Below are 18,947 nucleotides of genomic sequence, written 5' to 3'. Positions count from 1 at the left end.
TAATTTTAAAGTATGTGATTTTCAAAAATGACTCAGTTCTAAAGTAAATTACCTTTAACCCCCAAACTATCATTTTCAACATGGATTTTTTTTACTTTAAAAAGGTGCCCTGTTGGTAATAAAAATAAAAATAAAAATGAATAATAAAAATTATTCAACAGATGTTTGTCTTAAATCAATAGTATGACAATACCTACAATTTTTATCAAACCAAGGTTGTTTTATTAAGCATTACTGTACATTCATGTACGAAAAACAATGTTCATACCGTCCATGAAGGTTGACACAAAAGCACTGGAGTGCGCATAACTGGAATAGTGCAGCGCCTCCTGGTGGTCAAATGCATCCCATTTGACACAAGCGATGTCATATTTGTTTTTTGCCTTTGCTGTTAATAGTGTGATTTGGTTAAAATCAAGGTTTTACTGTACATTGGTGTAGGAAACAAGAGTCTTGAAAGATGGCTGAGAGGTTGACGGCTCAACTTAGAAAATGGCTAAAAAAAAAAAAAAAAGAACTGGAGCAGGAATGCACAAAAAACAACTAGAAGCGACTAAATCGGCCTCAGTCGAATCAAATCAGAACATCGGTAACAGTTGGGAGCAAACGACGCGCAAAACAATAATAAATAGGCACTATTAGCATTCTGTGATTACCACTGGGAGAGGAGGAAAGGGAAGAAGGGAGCAAGGATGCAAGGAAGGAAGGGAGGGCATAAAGCGTTGTGTGAGTGGGTCGGCGATGACGACGGCGAGCGTACTACGAGTCAGACAAGAAGGCTCTGTGCGCGTCAGGGAACTGCTGAGCGCTGAAGTCGGCGTCATCCCGCACTCGCTTTTTGATGTCTGCTTTCACCTGTGCGGCAATACAATGACAAACAAGCTATAGAGGGATTTTAACAGGGGTCCACTGTAGCGGCCATTTTGATGACAACTCGTGAATAAAAGAGTTTAAGCTAAATTGTCGCTAAATTTACCTGCTCCGAGTAAGCTTCCCTCAGCTCAGGTGAGTCCAGCTCTTCCTGCAAACGCTCGCTGGACGTGATGGGCTTCACGCCGGCTGTCCTGGCCGCCTGGCTCACAGCGTCCGAGAGCGAAACCAAACTCCCGCTGCCTAGTCCCGTCTGAGAGAAAACAAACAAATGGAGTGAGGAAAGAGGTGAATTTACAGCACGTGAATTTACTACACGTGTATCGTTGCTCACCTTCCGGCGTTTGGCCGGCATACCGTGCAGGTAGGCGTCGGACAGCGGAGGTTGGGCCTTCATCTTTCTCTGTGTCATCATGTCACAACGGATGATGGGAACCCACTCCTGCAAAAATAAATAAAACTCCGAATGATCATCTAGCAGGGGAATCAATGCATTTGTTTAGATTGGGGCTAATCATTTAACTGTGCCGTCAACAAACCATCCATTTTCTGAAGCTAACCTGAATGTTTAGTCGGACAAGCATGACTTCGATTCGACAGAGATATGGTTTGTAAAAAGACGCACGACCCCTCATTTAATATACAAAATCCTTCTTAATCAATTCAGGTTGTAATAAAAGAAAAAAGTTCTCACAGGAGGAACGGTGGCAGCCCAGGCTTCCGACTCTCCGGCAGAGACCTCGCTGGTACCGTCGGCCCCCGCCGCCGCCTTGTCACCGCCCAGCGGCGCAGCCCCGCCCGCGGCGCCCAGATCGGCGGGCGGCGCTCTGGTCTCCCGTGACGACGACACTAACATGGCTTCCTCTGCTGTGGTGGCGGCGGCCGGTGAGAGGGTCTCGCTCATCTTCAGGGAGAAGGAAAAAATTAGAGGCTTTAAAAAAAACTCAAGCGTCGGTTTTAGTATCAGACCCAAGTAATGAATTAGAAAGGAGGAGAAAAAGACAGATGGTTTACCGTTGCACTTTGTGTCTGTTCTGGTTCCTGCGTGTCGGTCGCGGCGGACTGATCGCCCTGTGAAAAGAAAAATGGCATCCATTATTTATGAGCATTTAAGATGGCCAACGTAACAGGATATAACAGACTTCCTCGACATACGGCATGTGACCTGCGGATGACTTAACTTCTTTTCTGGATATTTAAAATCCATTAATTGGCTTCTTAATGAGTTGTACCAATCAGTCAAAGAGAGAGAATGAAAATGCGGCGCCCAAGGGGATACGCGAAATGAGCTTAGCGCTCACCGACGCATTTACCTGTGTGTAAACGATGTAATTCTGGACCTGCTCCGTGGTGACGGGAAGGTGCTCCAGAATGTACTGCAGCCTCATGGTCATCATGCTGGTCATCCAGTTGAGGAGGCTCGGGCTGACGTCGCTTGACATTCTCCGCTGGAAAATAAAAAGGCAAGTTACGCATCACTAAGATCGATCGAAAATGAAAGATAGGGCAAAAGTGCAAGCGGAAGAAGTGACAATTGTCCACGTACGATGCGGTGGTTGATGACGGCGGTCAGAGCGCGTTGGTCTCCTCCCAGGCAGTGCAGGTTGAGTGCGAGGCACTCAAACAGAGCCTGGTTGCACAGCTGAAGCAGACGAGGCCCGAAAGAATCATCTGTGATAAAATCATACAAAAATAGTCAAATGCTACGACAGACACGAGTGGCTGAGCACAACATTCACACACCTGTACAGCGAAGGATGTGTGTGGCGATGTGTGTCAGCTGCTGTCTAAAGAAGGACATGTTGGTCTGGGTGACATCGACGCCTTCCAGCACGGTGACTGACGATTCCCTCTGTGTGTGAGCATTTAAAAAAAAATAAAAACATGACCACAAGAAAACATAGTAAGGACAGCTTAGTGCAAAAAAAACAAAAACTATACTTACAAAGCTCTCAGTAATGTCTTCCTCCAGTTCTTGCACAATGGCGTCAGCAGCGGCCTGTAAAAAAAAAAAAAAAAAAAGAAAAGAAGATTACTGTTGATTATGTCTTATTTAGTTGGAATTCAATTAAAATATGGGAATTTAACGCAAATGGAATTTGAGCGGTTACTGACGGCGATGTTTGCATCGGTGGGCTCTTGGTTGTTGAGGAAGTTCTGGCGGAAGAACTGAGCCAGCTGGGTTTGGATGCGGCCCAGCGGCTGGTGATGGCCATGCAGGAGCATGACCAGGTCCGACATGGTGAACGTCTGGCAAACCAACATCAGCAGCTCGCCGAAGAAACCTGAAACAGAACGAGGGAACCGTGATATTGTGCTTTGTCGAGGGTGAAAAAGATTAAAATGAAATAAAAATATTTTAGCAGAAAAATGGTGTCACCAACCAGATGGTTCCTCTGGGCTGATGAAGATGTTGGTGCTCTGCGAGAGCCTCTGCATGAATTGAGCGATGCTCTCCGTGTCATTCTGCCCCTGGCCGAGTGAGCCCATCATGCTGGTCAGGACACCGCGGACGATGCCGATAAACGGTTCCGGGTTGAGGGGGTCAGGCGGCGCCGCTGCTGAGTTGGGCGTTGGATTGGAGCCTGTGTTGGCAGCGCCGTTGCCGCTGGTCGGGGGTGGAGGAGGGGGCGGTTGCTGGGAGAAGATGGGCTGCATGGGGTGGAAAAGAGATTGGAAACAGACCTACAAACAACATGGTAAAACATTCAAGAATAAAAGCACACAAACCTGCTGCATCAGGTCGGCCACCCCCCTCATGAGGTGGGGAATGCTGGAGGTCGTGACCGTGATGGAGGGTGACCCCACCTGACCGGTTGCGCCGAAAAGCGAGCCAAGCATTTGGCCGAGGTCCGGTTGCATCTCAGGCGGCTGCTGTGCCTGATCGCCACCGTTGCCCTCGGACTGATTTGGCGGGCTGGCGGTGTTGCCGTCGCCGTTGGAGACGGATGAAGAGGAGGAGGTGGAGGACGTTTGGGAGGATGTGGAGGAGGATGTTGACGTGGTGGAAGAGGAGGTGTGAGCCATTTGACTCGCTGTGAAAATAAGAAAACAAAGATGTCTGACATTAAAGGGAAGAAACACTTCTGGTGTGTGCAGTTTGGTGTTTTAGTACTTTTAGCAAAAATTGGTTAATTTAGACAAAACAAAGTGTTCTGTAATTCTTCAAGAGATGTCAGAGAACTGGTCCAGGTTTGTAAAAAAAAAAAATAAAACAATCATTTGATGTTTCCATGAATGAATTCAATGCATAAACTTGCCCATTTGTCCCGGCATCAGAAGTTGACCAACCACTGCACTGATCATCTGGTTGACAGCGGCAGCGTTGAAAGCCTGCAAACAAGTCGATCAATTATAAGAGCAAATATAAGTGAAACTGGCAAACACAACTAGAGCCTATAATGTTTCCTACCTGCCCAGGCTGCTGGCCCGGCATAGCCGCCCTAACGTTTATAGTAGTCCCTCGGGTGCCGAACGCCGGCAGAGGGATATTGGGAGCAAAGGAGGGTCGGGTGAAGACCACTCTAGCCTGGGGTTGGGGGCCGGCATGAGGGGGAGGCGGCGGCGCAGTGGGCGTCGTAGTCGGGGTGTTGGGACCCGTGGTTGTGGCTGAGGAGTTGGCCGTTGAGCTGTAGCCGGGAGGGGTGGGCTGCGGCGGGACTGGCTGGCCCGTGGCGGCAGCGGTGGCGGCGCTGGTCGCCACCGCCGTGGCGTACTGAGTAATCTGTTGCATGAGATTACGCATGAAGTCTGGAGGAAGACCAGCTAAAGGAAAACGAAACGAGTATTAGCCAGTGTGAAAAGAGTACATGAACTGGGGAAATACGTTTTTTACCTGGCTGTCCTGGCATCTGATGACCGGCAGTCTGGTTTGGGCCAGTGCCTACACACACAACATGCACAAATATTACAAAATAGACCCATTTTTTCACAAGAAGAACAAACACTGGTATGATGTTGATCCTGGGGGGGGGAAGTCATATTTAACCAATGAAATGCCGCATTGGCAGCCATGCCGTGTCAGAAACATTCCATCAGTGACAGGCACGGGACAACACACCGTCCGTGTTCATCTGCATCATGACCACCGGGCCTGCCTGGTGGCTGATCCTGATGACGCGGGGGCCAGGCTGGCCCTGTCCCTGTCCGGCCTGCTGATTGGACGGGGAAGTCTGTGGGGTAGAGGTCTGTCCCTGACCTGCCTGCTCCGACTGGCTGGCCGGCGGGGCGGTAGGAGCTTGTCCCTCGGTGCCGTTGGCTGCGGCGGCCATGTTGGCGCCCAGGTTCATCTGTGAGAGGGAGATGTGTTCAGTTTAAAAAACTATGCCAAACATACAATCAATGATGCGACACCTAATTGTGCCCTTTAAAGGGAAAATCTCACTGACTGCAGTTTCAATTTTCCACCAAGAGAGGGTGCTCATAGACTGTAAATAGGTTGAGTACAACATTACCGGCAACTGGGACCAAAAATGTGTGTCAAACATATATTTTTGATTTGGGCGAACCCCCCAGTTCTATGGTATGAAGTACAGATGCCTAAGAAAGTATTGGGAAAAAATAAATAAAAAGCTACCTAAAAATCTTAAAGTACTTGGTTACTCAGTGTCCACTTTCAAACTTACTTGCACGGGAATGTGGTGGTGCACGGCGCCGGGCATCGTAACAGGAACTGTGTAATGGGAGATGGGCCGCACCACGTGGAGGTGGCGTGGCACGGGGCTGAGGAGATTCAGCCGCAGGTCACTCAGGGCCACCAGGGCATTGCCCAAGAGACGCAGACACTCCCATGTGAGGACCAGCGTCTGCTGGTCGTCCTCTCTTTCCTGCGAGCATAAAAAAATTTGGTAAAAACTGACATCATGAGCAGAATCATTTCCACATATTTTCTACATGACAAGAAAGAAGCTTTTAAGTCCTACTGTGTTGTTGTTGTATTCTGCAGAGGTGGCCGTCTCCAAGATGGTGTGAGCTCTCTGGATGAAGGGCTGCAGCCTCTCCTCCACCCGCCGCAGTTCCGACAACATCTCGGCCAGCTCGGTTGGGCTGGGGTGTCTTAGTCAAAGAAAAACAATCATTACTTGTCATAAGGAGCCAATCGGAAGCGACAACACGAGCGTGAGGGTGACTCACTGGGGTCCAGGTTGAGGCGTGGGTCCCTCAGGTGGTACAGAGGAGGCGGAGGGTGGCTGTGTCACCGGTGGAGGGAAGAAGTCCATTGGCTGAGCAGAAGGAGTCGGGGTGGAGGTGGGGAACGAAGACGAAGGAGGTGGCGGGGCAGCAGAGGATGGAGTCTCTCTTTGGGTATGGGCGGACGGGTCAGCTGTCCGGCCCTGACACAAATGCAATTGGGATTTACTGAATACCGTACTTGACAAACACCCTGAATTAGACTCGGGGGGGTCTCACCTCCATCCTTTCGATGAGGTCATTGATGTCCCTCAGCATGTTCTCAGCGAGCACCAACCTCAGCCGAGGTTCGCTCTGCACCGGCTGATCCATGTCAATGTGCACATTCACCGAGCCGTTGTTCTGAAAGGGAGAAGGCGGACGAAATTACTCCAGCGTGTGGATTACTTCACCGCCACAAAGCTTCTTGACCAATCGGTTGGATTACCCCAGTGCTAGTTGTCACTCTGGCGTTCCTCGCAGTGTCCCCCATGCCGGACACCATCTGCTGAACTGACATCTAAACAAGGGAGGGGAAACAAAAATCAACGCTGGAAACTGGAAAGACAATAATTGTGAAAACTAAAAAGGTCCACAGGTCGTACTTGTATTTGTTGAGGGTCAATGATGTTGACGGGGAGGTTGAAGGTTCCCAGCATGACGTAACTGTTGGCGTTGCGGTCATGTGGAGGAGGAGCCTGAGTCCCATCCTGCGATGATGACGAGCCGCCGACGCCGCTCTCGGCTGAACTGCCACCAGACCCCGAGCCAGGTTGGGAAGGTGGAGGGGGAGCGCGCTCCACCAAGTGAATCACCTTGCCAGCCACATCTAAGACACAGGAAATGTTGGAGAGCCAGAGTATCGGATACTTCTCATCGAATAGCGTCGCATTTTATTTTGTGATTACTCACTGTAGTCTGCCAAGGTCCTTTCATCCTGCAAGACTCGACCTTGGTAGATGAGCCTCTGTTTGTCAATGGGAATCCCCACAGAAGACGCAATGTGCTCTTTAAAGTCTTTTACTGTTAACTACAGGAAGTGGAGGGGGGAAAATACCACAAATCAGGCACCGATTCTGAAATTGAAACCCCATTGTGGAGTTACTTTCTCATTTACCTGAGCACCAACAGTGTAGGTTCTGCTCTGAGAGTCTAATGTTTTAACTGTCACTTCTATGTCTGCACTTTGTTCCTCCATAGTGTTCCTGAAAAATACAAAAAGGTTAAAAAAAACACAACGACAGACTAATATTCAATATTTACATTCATCTCGTGGTTATTTAGGATGTAATGGCTGCCCAATAAACTTTTGTTGTTATCTAAAGGTTCTACTATGCCGAAATATTAGCTAGGGGGATGGCTTGATAGAAATACAGATTAAAATTTAAAAAATGATCACAGCAGCAATATTAAGACATAATCTGTCAGGTTTTGTTTCTAATAAATGTAATCATTGGTTTAAAAAGGTTGCTTCTCGAAAGGCTGCCACTTTCATCAGCGCCGTTGTTTTGACCTGTATGTACTAGATTGACGGTCAGGAATCATCTAGCTAGCCGAGTAGGAAAATCCCGAGTGTAAACTGTTAATTACTCAAACATAGTCGGAAAAACACTCGTTCAATTGGGTATACTTGAACAAAAAAAAACACGAGTCGCCTCTTTTTCAGCGTACTAGCTGACCGCTCCTGTATGGCGAAGTTAGCAACGAAGCTAACAAGAGCCGAGCCCTGACCTAACGTTAAGCAACAACAAAGTATTTCTCATATTCGTTATTTAAACTATTATCGCAATGGCTATGGCTTACATAAAAATACCGTATTACCTTAATGGCGACTCTGGTTGTATCACTTATCTGTCGTACACTTCTGTTTCTTATCACCAAAATCCAAACGCTTTCCGGCTAGCGTCTCGAGCTAGCTAGCACTTATACCGGGGTAATGGAAGTGACGTAAAAATGAAGACAAACGTCCTCGCAGTAACGACTCACATTTCAATTAAATTTAAATAAATACATTATTGGTGGAGACATTGGAAATGACAGAATGGAAATGTCAAAGTTCCTCTATTTTAATTAATTAAATTTATTTTAATAAGCGGTCGAAAATTATGTCACAGTTGCGTCACCTTACAGAATACCGGAAGCGGTGCTAGCAGCAACATGGCGAACTTGGTGGAGGCGAAAACTCAAGCGGAGTTTGAGACTATCCTGGTCAAAGACGGCTCTCGATTCGCGGTGGTTCACTTCCAGGCGTCATGGGCTCCCCAGTGCGTCCAGATGAACGACGTGTTGTCCGAGCTGGCCAAGCAACATGCTAAAGTCACATTCGTCAAGCTGGAGGCTGAAGCGGTGCCTGAGGTGTCGGAGAAGTACGCCATCGCATCCGTTCCCACGTTTGTCCTCTTTAAGGGCGGCGTGCAAGTGGACCGGTTGGACGGGGCCCACGCTCCGGAGCTCACAAAGAAGGTCCAGCGCCTGGTTGCGAGCGGGGACTCGGAGCCCGAACGAGGCCCGGCTGACCTAAACGAACGGTTGAAGAAGCTGATCAACGCGGCTCCTTGCATGCTGTTCATGAAGGGCACCGCTCAGGAGCCCCGTTGCGGCTTCAGCCGGCAGATGGTGGCCCTCCTCAACGAGAGAAACATCAAGTTCAGCACCTTCGACATCCTCTCCGATGAAGAAGTGCGCCAGGGTCTGAAAACCTACTCCAACTGGCCAACCTACCCGCAGTTGTATGTCAAAGGGGATCTGGTGGGCGGCCTGGACATCGCCAAGGAGCTGGCGGAGTCCGGCGAGCTGGAGAGCGTCTGCCCAAAGGCTGCCACCCTTGAGGATCGACTCAAGGAGGCCATCAACCGGAGCCCAGTGATGTTGTTTATGAAGGGCACCAAGGAGGCGGCGCGTTGCGGCTTCAGTCGGCAGATCCTGGAGATCCTGAACGGCACCGGGGTGGACTACAACACGTTCAACATCCTGGATGACGAAGAAGTCCGCCAGGGGCTCAAGACTTACTCCAACTGGCCCACCTACCCACAGTTGTACGTGAAGGGCGACCTCATCGGCGGTCTGGACATTGTCAAGGAGCTTCAGGAGAGCGGCGAGCTGCTAACCGTTCTCAAGGGGGACTCCTAAGACACGTCAGCCTGCTAGAACAAACCACAAACATCTTCCTCATATTTGTTAGTCAAATCTGTCCCAAAATTGCCAATTCATTATCTTCAGTTTAAAAAATGTTGAGATATTGCCATCTTGAAATTTTTGAATTGACCAAGGTATTTTTAACACCTCATATAAAATTATGAAATGTATAAAAAGCATCACACAATAAAATCTGTATTAAAAATGCAAAGTGTCTTTTCATTTTATGCCATCAAGCTGTTCCAGCCTACCCCCAAAAAATGTAATGGAGACTTTTAATAATAGCTATGCCAGGTCACTTTGGGCAAAAGGGGGTAAACACATGAAAAAATATTTTCATGTTAAAAGGGACAGCACCTGGTAAACAAAAATGTGAACGGTGTGGGCGTCTGTTGTGTTTATTTGCCATTGTGTGTTAGCTCGACACAGATGAGTAAGGAGAAAGTTGGTGACATTTACACGATCCAAAAAAAACGCTGCCTGGATGCGAGGGAATTCCCCAACGAAACTACCTTGAAGTGAAAGGATACGTTTGAGTCATCTCTCACGGTGACAGAAACTTGAGATGGTTTGGAGAAAGATGCAATTTCATATTTTACAGGACTCACAGTGGAGGAACCTCACAAAATTATCCATCCATCATTAAAATCTAAAATTTGTACCACAACCGATCACAAATTACAAGGGACTCGGAAAAGAGCCCGGAGGAATCCCACAAGCTGCTGCTGGAGTTCAAAGATTTTTTATTATTATCGCTATTTTATTCAGTCTTCCAGTGAAAGCAAAAAGACTCGAAGGTTTCGATGGAAAAATAAACGGGTGACCTATAAACATGGGAATTTCACACCGCCCACATCGATACAAAGACGCGGCGGCGTACAAGTAAATGTTTTTAGATCGGGAAAATACTTTCAATCACACCGCAACACTTTCTTTCTTTAACAATTTTCATGTTTAAAAAAAAATAAATCTTTAATTTAATTCACTTTTGTTTTACTCAACAACACTGGCATCCTATAAAGGTTTCACATCACGTTTCTGAAGTTTCAGCAAACGTTTGGTATCGGAGCCACCTACATGTTCACTTGCCACATCCCCCACGCGCCCCCCCCCCCCCCCCCTCACTTCCTCTTTGTTTGACCACAAAAGAGTAAATGTGGTACAAAATTTCGCCGAGCGACATATGAATTCAGATAGCGAGAGCAACAACACCGCAGGTGAGTGATGCTCTTTGAAAATTTCATCCTGCAATCGAAATGATCTTTTAATTCTTGCCTGAATTGTATTCACATGGTCAGAATGGATTCCCGGCCGTGGTCTGTGAAGAAGGTTCTGCTGCAGGTATGGCTCACTTTCCTCACCGTGGCCGTTCTGCTCATGGGTGCTCTACTCGGCTACTTCATCAAACAAGTGGCCTTCGCGGAACTCCGAGAAGGCACAACGCTGAGCAGTCGAAATAATTTCGATCCGACACGTACGTCAATTTTCATTTATCCACAGTGATGGGACGAAACTTCATTGTCTACTAAATTAAATCATTAAATTGGACATATTTCTTTGTTACAGGAGCTTCGTTGATGTCCGTTGGGGTTTTCCCAGGTTTCTCTCATTCGTACATACAAATCATGAAATGTAAGCATTGGCAGATCTTTCGATTCTGGACTTTTTTTTGTTTATGAATTGGAAAGCAATCATGATGTAACATTCAGAAATACCTCCATAAGAATGATGTTGAGGGGATTCGCAAAGGATCCCTGAGGAATCCCACAAAAATGATTTGATGTGTCCATCAGAGGCACTTTTGTGGTTCTCACAAAGTTCTTTTCCCCGCAGCTTCTAAAGGACAACCTTGGGAGTCTAGCTCACCCAGGTGCGACCAATGCTCCCTAGAACTTCGTGATGACTCCATCCAGTTTGGGAGGGACGGCGTCTACTTCCTGTACGCCCAGGTGACCTTCACTGAACAGTCCGGAAATGGAGAGCAACGTGTGATTGTGACAAGAAACGCCACGTCTGGCAAAAGCGTCAGGAAGCTGGCTGAGGGTTTCTACCCGGCGGGCACGTCCCACGGCTCCGTGTGGTTGGCCAAGATGGTGCGCCTCCAGGAGGGGGACAGCGTCAGCGTTAATATCAGTGGAGACTTTCTAACCGAGGACACTTTTTGGGGCGCCTTTCAGATCCATTAGGAGAGGTGGGGGGACTTGAGACATTTGACTTAACTCAAGCCAGGTACAGGTTTGAGATCAACCTCATCTTGTCAATTACGTGCGAAGAAAAATAGCTTGAACACATCATACCTCACTTTGTTTTCTTGGTTGGGTTCAGTAGGCGAATCCAAACTGCAATATTTTAACTGGCCACTCGGTAGCGCTGTTTCCTCCTCGCGTTTAACAAACACTTTCACTTTGTGTGACGTCGCAGCGACGACACGAACCACTGAATTGCTGAGCGGACGATTAAGCGGCTCACAACAAGTGACATCATAATAAACACACACACTTAATCAATACACACCCGTGTTATGTAATCTTAATTATTCTATAAATAGACTTCTTCAAAGTAATCAGTTTTATATTCTAAAAATATGTTGTCTAAGTAAAATATGTTGTGAATCAGAAATGAATGTTACTGTAAATTTGCCGGGCAAACTTATATTGTCATGTTTTAAAAAATTATTTTATTTTTTAATGTTATTGGTCACATTGCAAGTTGTTTATTGATTTATTTTAATGTTTAATATGAATGTTTATTGCTATATTGGCTTTATTGAGGATTTTTTTTCAAGGTAAAGATTGTATTTACTATTTTTAATGTGGTTATTTTTTTTGTTTTCTATATAAAACTGCAAAGCATTTATGGATTTTGTATACGTTATACGTTGAGAGATACTAATTCTAACATCAGTTGTTGGTAAAATACCAATTTTATTGATTTATGAATTTTCAATTGATAATTTTGTATGCTGATTTTAAAAAGTGCAATCCAAACAATTCATTAGAATTTATTCCAGTGTATAAGAATAAATAAAATCCAAGAATAGAATTGTTCCCACTATTCTAATTTAATTGCAAACCCTCCTTAGGTTTTCTTTTTTCCCCCTAAGCATTAACCTGACGTCACGGAAAAGTGTCCTCCCATTGGTCAGGCCTTGCCTGATGTCATTATCAGAACTGGTCCTTCCGGAACTTTTTTTTATGTACACAAAAGGGAAACCATCTGGCTGTGTGCCTGGTCACTCAACCATACATAATATATTTTTTTTCAATTAAATATGTTTGATAAATATATTTTTTACAATTCATATATTTATATGCAATAAAATATTTGACAGACAATACATTTTTGCAATTACTTAATTTGTTCTACAATTAATCTTCAGTTAAAGTTCTGCAACTTTGAATAATAATTTTTATTGTGAATCCCCACTAAATCGTTGCTCATCTTTTTCCCCCCTGCTATAGCGTGAAATTTTAGATTCCGATTTTTATGCGTTTGAATCAATTCGAATAAACTGAAACAAAGCGTGATGATCAATTTTTAAATCTGTGCATCAGATGAATAAACTGGGGTTCGCTGAATTTCTCATTTGCTTTACTTCCTCAATCGTGACGACAAGTGTTCATTCCCAAATTGCTCACATCATAAATGATTGCCAGGTAGCTTGAAACGATTGCTAAACTTTCCCCAAGATCTTGTCGTAACAAAGCATGGCTGTCATCACCTTCCCCAGGCGCCCGTCAAAACTTCCTGGTTTAGTTCCTCCCAGCCGATTGGCTGAAAAAGAGGCGTGAAGACGTCACACTTTTACACAACGCACTTCAGTCATCCATCACGATCGTGTTTCACAAATTAAATACATTTTGATGCAATTCCATTGACTACGTCGGAAGAAAAATAGAAAAAAAAAAGAGTTAATTTGTTTATTTTTCAGTATTTATATTCTACGCTAATGCTACTCAATTAATTCCTGATTGCTGTAAAATAGGGGCAAGACTTTTTTTTTTTTTTTCTTCGATATTGGCAAACCTCCAGAAATTTACTAATTGGCCGAAATAACTGATTTCAAATTCAGGTGAAAACTTGTAGCTGGCCCAAAAAGTCATTAGCTGCTTCCAACTCAAATGATCTCGAGATGGGAATCAAAACCGGTTCTTTTTGAAAACTGGTTGTTGATCTTTTGATTCGCTGGAACGAAGACTTTCTTGATGTTTTCGCAAACAAAGCAGTTTGGCTAATGGATGGATGGAATTCCACTTCCTTTGTAAATAATTGATGATACCACACGCAAAGAGTCTATTTTGGTTCTGCATTTTTCTAACATGGCTCAACCGTCCGTGCAAGGTCATTGTTTACTCTTTTATATTTTGATTTACGGGGTATTATGTTGCTACGCTAACGTAGCATCAGTTGCTTTATGTTTACGAGCCTTGGTGGTATTTTCTGCCATTTTTAGACGACATTCATTTTCAAATTGAGAATCTTCGGAATTTGAGTCGGGGAAGGCCGAATGGAAATATGCGTGACAAGGATCAGTGAGAAAGAATCTGGTGAGTGCGGTTAAAAAAAAAAAAAAAAAAGAAAGGTCACCAGGGTCCACCTGGATGTTGCTGGAGTTCATCAAAAGCCAGCTTTGTCTTGGGGGAGTTTGTCGTTACACAAGTCCCACAAGTGGCGGGGAAAGTTGCCCAAATATTCCACACGCGTACAATAAATGAACAAATAGTAATGAATGAACGTGACAGGAGTGATCTGCCTGGACTGGTTGGGCACGCTTGGAAAATAGTTGAGCAATACACGACGTGCAAACCTGTTTGACTAAGTTGATTGTTGGCCATTTTCCACCGTTCTTCAGGGAAAATTGGAGTGGCTTTCCTCCATTTGACGCCCCCGGTTGTGTGGGCAAGTGCACCGATACTCAAAATTGCCTCTCTCTTTGATTAACGTCGGCCCACATGATTGATCATTTGGAAAGTTTTCCTATTGAGTGAACTTTGATTTATTCCCAGGACATGACCTCATTAAATAGATGCAACGTGGGCACCATTTAAAATTTATTTATAGTTTCATCCTTCCATGTGCTTAATAAATAATAATACAACAAAAATAAATATAATAAAAACATAATAAAAATAATAGTTATTTAAATTTTTGTATTTAGTTTTATCCTTCCATGTGCTTAATAAATAATAATAAAATAAATATAATAATAAAATAAATATAATAATAAAAATATAATAAAATAGAAATAATACTTATTTATATACATTCAGATGGTTAATTTGGAATGCCCACCAATGACGTGAATTTACTCTCGTCTTTTAGAAATAATTGTCCGTTTTGTGATTTGAAAACAAATAGTGGGATCTTAAAATGGGCACTGAACACAACTGGTGGAATAAAGTTATGCCGGTTAAGGAAGTAAAGTGCATATAATATGTAAAAAGTTAAATTAAACATATATTCAGGTGGACAAATACCACAGAAAAAAAAATCTGAGAATAATCAATTTCGATGAATGCAATCAAATGTAAAGAATACAAATCAAGTCCATAAAGTGGTTTCAGGTTTCTTGCATGTCAATCAAATAAAGTGGCTCAATTATAAATGGTTTCAGAGTTTTAAGGTGAGGTTATAGCTTGTTATGACTAGTAGTGAAACCTCTAAAAATAACTTTTGTTTCCCATTTTAACTTGTTTGATGTGCTTGGCTGGTTGACAAAAGGACAATCATTCTTTTCATCGCGTTGTGGTTTTGGCTTTGTTGTGAATTCCCACTGAATTTTACTATTGTTTACTGGTATTCTAAATTCAGACTTTTTTTTTTTAAACTTTATTTAAGACACTATGCCGGGAAAAAAAAAAAAAAAAGTGGCGACTTAATAGATATTAATAGATATTTACAAAGGGTCGTGCAAGGTAGCGAATTTGACCGACTGCTATCAAATGTGAGGAACATATTCTTGTCAGATGGGAGAAATAAGTAAAAGTAAAATAAGGAAGGAAAATTGCAGAATCTGCAAATTCTTTTTTTTTTTTTTTTTTTTTTTTTGATGGGCTCACATGGCTTTTTTGGCTTCATCCGAAAAAATGTTTGCTAAATCTGCCAACCTCAAATTTGTGGTTGACTTGTGCAAATGTGTTTAGGTTTTTTTTTTTGTTTTTGTTTTTTCTCATCCTACTACTTTTTGTACTCGATCCAAGTGGTGGAGCGTCGCTTTCAATTGTGACATCATGGGAGTTTCCCATCCTGCACAGACAATAAAAGAACAGGCCTTCTGTCAGACACTTCACTCTCACCAGCGGGAGAAGAAGTGATCCCAAAAGAGCGCTGAAATCAAATCAAATCAAATCATCATGGTGGCTTTGACTTCAACACCGGCCGACGTGGAGGCGGCAGTGGGTCTCCGGGAGGAGGAGAAGACGGTGGTGGTGGTGGAGAAGCACTCGTACTCGGCCTGGATGTGGAGGCTGTCTGCTGGCCTCCTAGTGGCTGCGCTGTGCTTGGGCATGGTGCTGCTCTTCGCTTGGTACTGGCACGGACGATCAGATGGCACGGTATGAAGTGGCGTCTTGAGCGAAAAAAAAAAAAATGTCCCTGGAAGAATCTTTTCTAATGCTTCTTGCTTCCATTAGACGCCTTCGGTGGGCCCGACGCTGGCGCTGGTGGCCGACGAGGACAAGTCAGATCCTCACAACACACTGAAGAAGATCAGCAGCAAAGCCAAGGCGGCCATTCATCTTGAAGGTGAGATGTCGAGAAGATTCAGTGAGAGCTTGCGGGTGGACCTGATTTCTGGGATGCTGCGCAAGTTCTGATAATTCTGCATAGTTTCAGTTTGTTCAAAATGTAAACAATTTTGGAGAGCGAACCAGTAAATTTATATTAGTGATTTTAATGTTGTTTTACAATTCGAAGCTATTTCAATAAGCTACAATAGCATCATTTTTTTAAAATATTTTGTTAACAACAAGAAGAGTACAAAAAATTCAAAGAAACGACTAAATAAATTGCAAATTTTGAAAAAAAAATATTGATGGAACCTTTCAATGTATAAGCCATTCTTAATTTAATTAAATGAAATATTTGAATTGCAATTATCAAAAACATTTTTAACCGACAAAATACATTTTAATTTGCAAATATACATTTCTTTTAAAAAGTAGAGAATTTTGAGGTAAGAATCATTATACACTATGAATTTATATTTTCATTTTAAGAGAAATAATTCTGAGGTGCTTAAAAAAAGAAGCATATTCTTAATTTAAAAAAAAATATTTTCTAATTCATAGTGTTTTTTTTTATTTTTTTTATATTATATAAAGGTCATTCCTAATTGCCGAAACAGAAATGGTAATTAAAAAAACTAAAAGCGGTCATTGTGCAAGTTTTAACAAGTTTTCGTTTGTCTTCTCTCGCCAGGTATTCACGAGGGGGGTGACAACGTAAAGGAAAAGCTACAATGGCGTAACTCCCAAGGTCAGGCCTTCGCGCAGGGCGGCCTGACCCTGCACAACAACCAGATCGTGGTGCCGCAAACCGGCCTCTACTTCGTCTACAGCCAGGCGTCCTTCCGCGTCTCCTGCAGCGACAGCGGCGAAGACGGCCTGGAATACGAAACGGGGTCTCCGGGGAAGCGCCTGGCGCCCCTCAGCCACCGCGTGTGGCGCTACTCGGACTCTGTGGGCAGCAAGTCCTCGCTGATGAGCGCCGTACGCTCGGCGTGCCAGCAAAGCACGTCCGTCGAGGAAGATCAGCGCTACAAGCACGGCTGGTACAACGCCTTGTACCTGGGGGCCGTCTTCCAGCTCAACAAAGACGACCTGCTGTGGACCGAGACCAACCAACTGTCCGAGCTGGAGACGGACGGCGGCAAGACCTTTTTCGGCGTCTTCGCCCTCTGACTGTGTTCGAAATCACTCTCGTTTCACGTGAACTTTGACCAAGTGATTTGCTAGCACTCGATTAATCGCTTCCGCCGTTTAGTTAAAAATCTTTATATTGAGATTCGAGCGTAGATAAGGATGAACGATTCCAAACGCAGTCTCTGCCTTTATTCATCGTACAACGGTGATTGAGAACTGCTTCAATCTCAATGGAGATGACCTCGAGCGGAAGCCATCTTTGTTTGAACTGCAACAGTTTGCAACTTCATTTCTGCTATTTATTTTTTTTTATTTATCTGGGAACGTGGTGTTATTTTAGCAATGCCACGTTTGGAATGTGGACTCTCGTGTGTCTTGTCTGGTACAAATAAAAACGCACTTACTTAGAAAAGGGGGAAGTTGTCAAACTGCTTTAGCCGGCCGGGCACACACACACACACACACACGGATCACAAATCCCGACATGGGGAGCAAACAGTCCCTTTGTCTGGTCAAAATTGGGAATTTCCTCTATCTTCAAGAGTGCAGTGTCAGGTGAAGGCCCACAGAAGCCTCAACCCACAGTGGGGTTTCCCAACCCTCTCACCATCCTACGTGCTACCTACCACACATACCAACCATCTCTGTAAATCAGCTGTGTGTGTTAGCGGATGTGTGTGTCATACAAACCAGTGGTTACACAGACATTCTACACCAAATAAAAAAAAAAATACTTGGGCTTAGGTGTTCACCAAAAATGAGTTACAGGAAGGAGCACACATGAAAGAACAGCTGTCACAAAAATTCAATATGTGTAGAAATCATTGCATGTAGAAATGTTCTCGCTGAGATTCGACATATTTCGCAGACTTTTCAACCTTTTTGTATTTCAATATGCGGGTCAAAGACTACCCGTCAATTTCACCAGAAGGTCACATGAACTTTGAGTTGAAAAAAGGTCAGAGGACAACATGAGGAAAGAAAGTCTACCATGTCATTTGACCAAGTCGTTTTGAGAAATAAATTGCCACAAACGTCTATAAATTGAGTGTTTGTCAAAAATATTATGTGAGGTGCAGTAAATTGGTTTGAGGGGAGATGTAATATATGTTTTAAGTTATATTTTAACGGGTAAATTGAATTAAAAGTTGAGATTCAGATGAATTTAGCATCCTAATCAAATGACAGCTAAAAGGGCTAATGTTAGCTAGCAGCTAGCATTATGCTTTGCTAAGCTATTCAACGAAAAACAACCAAATATTTCATACGAATATATATTAAAGACATGTAACAAAATGTTTTTCACCAACCTTATGATGGAAGTATTATTGGCGAAGTTTCTTTCTTCAACCATTTTATGGCATTTTCTCTGTTTATCCTCATGACCCACAGATTCCACTGAATTCGTTGAATTTTTTTTTCTGGAGGAAATGAATAACAAATAAACTTTATTTGCGGAATATCTAGTACCTTAAACAGGTTTTCGTTATTTACAGTTAGTGATAGTCAAGCCTGTATTGCCAGCCGCAAATATTCATCAATTGTTTCAAAACATTTCGAATCTATCTATAAAAAGTAACATCTATCATCGATGCGTGGGATGTCAACACTAACTCATTGTTCTTCGCTCGCCATTTTTGTTTTTACCGTTTTTTCTGTGCCTCCTTCGTGAGCCTTATGTGGGTCAACCGAACAAAAGAACAATGCTGTAATTGTTATTCCGGAACTAACTAAGTTAATAATAGTCTAAAAGGTGAAAAGTTAGGAAACGTTTCTACACGCTAACGTCGCTTAAAAATGTGTTAATTTGCCCAAACACAAATTAAATTTCTGTACAATAAACGATTTAACTGTCTGTAAAACTACTGCAGTGCCATCTAGCGGATCGGTGTGGTAATGCATGCATCATCA

General features: G+C 43.7%; 4 protein-coding genes and 1 long non-coding RNA gene across 6 annotated transcripts; 3 read left to right on the top strand and 2 right to left on the bottom strand.

Annotated features, from left to right (window-relative positions):
- Window positions 1–199: 199 nt before the first annotated feature.
- Window positions 200–8,006, bottom strand: bag6 (BCL2 associated athanogene 6). Its single transcript, XM_049730549.1, has 25 exons — window positions 7,861–8,006; window positions 7,157–7,244; window positions 6,952–7,069; window positions 6,645–6,868; window positions 6,488–6,559; window positions 6,280–6,402; window positions 6,004–6,203; window positions 5,793–5,925; window positions 5,496–5,696; window positions 4,931–5,159; window positions 4,706–4,753; window positions 4,283–4,635; window positions 4,127–4,203; window positions 3,601–3,901; window positions 3,255–3,522; window positions 2,986–3,155; window positions 2,816–2,869; window positions 2,614–2,722; window positions 2,417–2,541; window positions 2,184–2,318; window positions 1,885–1,941; window positions 1,565–1,774; window positions 1,205–1,312; window positions 977–1,123; window positions 200–855 (listed from the first exon to the last, which is right to left on the bottom strand). The coding sequence occupies exons 2-25, from the start codon at window positions 7,235–7,237 to the stop codon at window positions 760–762; spliced, it is 3,639 nt and encodes a 1,212-aa protein (XP_049586506.1). The 5' UTR covers window positions 7,238–7,244; window positions 7,861–8,006; the 3' UTR covers window positions 200–759.
- A 152-nt stretch (window positions 8,007–8,158) lies between these two features.
- On the top strand, window positions 8,159–9,385 carry glrx3 (glutaredoxin 3). Its single transcript, XM_049730539.2, has one exon. The coding sequence runs from the start codon at window positions 8,197–8,199 to the stop codon at window positions 9,166–9,168; it is 972 nt and encodes a 323-aa protein (XP_049586496.1). The 5' UTR covers window positions 8,159–8,196; the 3' UTR covers window positions 9,169–9,385.
- Window positions 9,386–10,314: 929 nt separating this feature from the next.
- Window positions 10,315–12,486, top strand: lta (lymphotoxin alpha (TNF superfamily, member 1)). Of its 2 annotated transcripts, XM_049730548.2 has the most exons (4): window positions 10,315–10,391; window positions 10,473–10,648; window positions 10,741–10,806; window positions 11,008–12,486. In XM_049730548.2, the coding sequence occupies exons 2-4, from the start codon at window positions 10,474–10,476 to the stop codon at window positions 11,358–11,360; spliced, it is 594 nt and encodes a 197-aa protein (XP_049586505.1). In that variant the 5' UTR covers window positions 10,315–10,391; window position 10,473; the 3' UTR covers window positions 11,361–12,486. The 2 variants fall into 2 exon arrangements, with proteins under 2 accessions (XP_049586505.1, XP_049586504.1); XM_049730547.2 differs by having other exon boundaries at window positions 10,377–10,648.
- Window positions 12,487–14,212: 1,726 nt separating this feature from the next.
- Window positions 14,213–18,909, bottom strand: LOC137840626 (uncharacterized). Its single transcript, XR_011087419.1, has 3 exons — window positions 18,684–18,909; window positions 18,347–18,457; window positions 14,213–15,420 (listed from the first exon to the last, which is right to left on the bottom strand). It is a non-coding gene; the product is annotated as an uncharacterized lncRNA (long non-coding RNA).
- Window positions 15,444–17,448, top strand: tnfb (tumor necrosis factor b (TNF superfamily, member 2)). The gene is made up of 3 exons (XM_049730543.2): window positions 15,444–15,728; window positions 15,807–15,918; window positions 16,594–17,448. Exons 1-3 carry the CDS (start codon window positions 15,528–15,530, stop codon window positions 17,073–17,075), a joined length of 795 nt encoding a protein of 264 aa, XP_049586500.1. The 5' UTR covers window positions 15,444–15,527; the 3' UTR covers window positions 17,076–17,448.
- Window positions 18,910–18,947: the final 38 nt, after the last annotated feature.

Source organism: Syngnathus scovelli, chromosome 9 (assembly GCF_024217435.2).
Source record: "Syngnathus scovelli strain Florida chromosome 9, RoL_Ssco_1.2, whole genome shotgun sequence".
NCBI lineage: Eukaryota > Metazoa > Chordata > Actinopteri > Syngnathiformes > Syngnathidae > Syngnathus > Syngnathus scovelli.
This window is presented reverse-complemented; position numbering and strand designations above follow the sequence as displayed.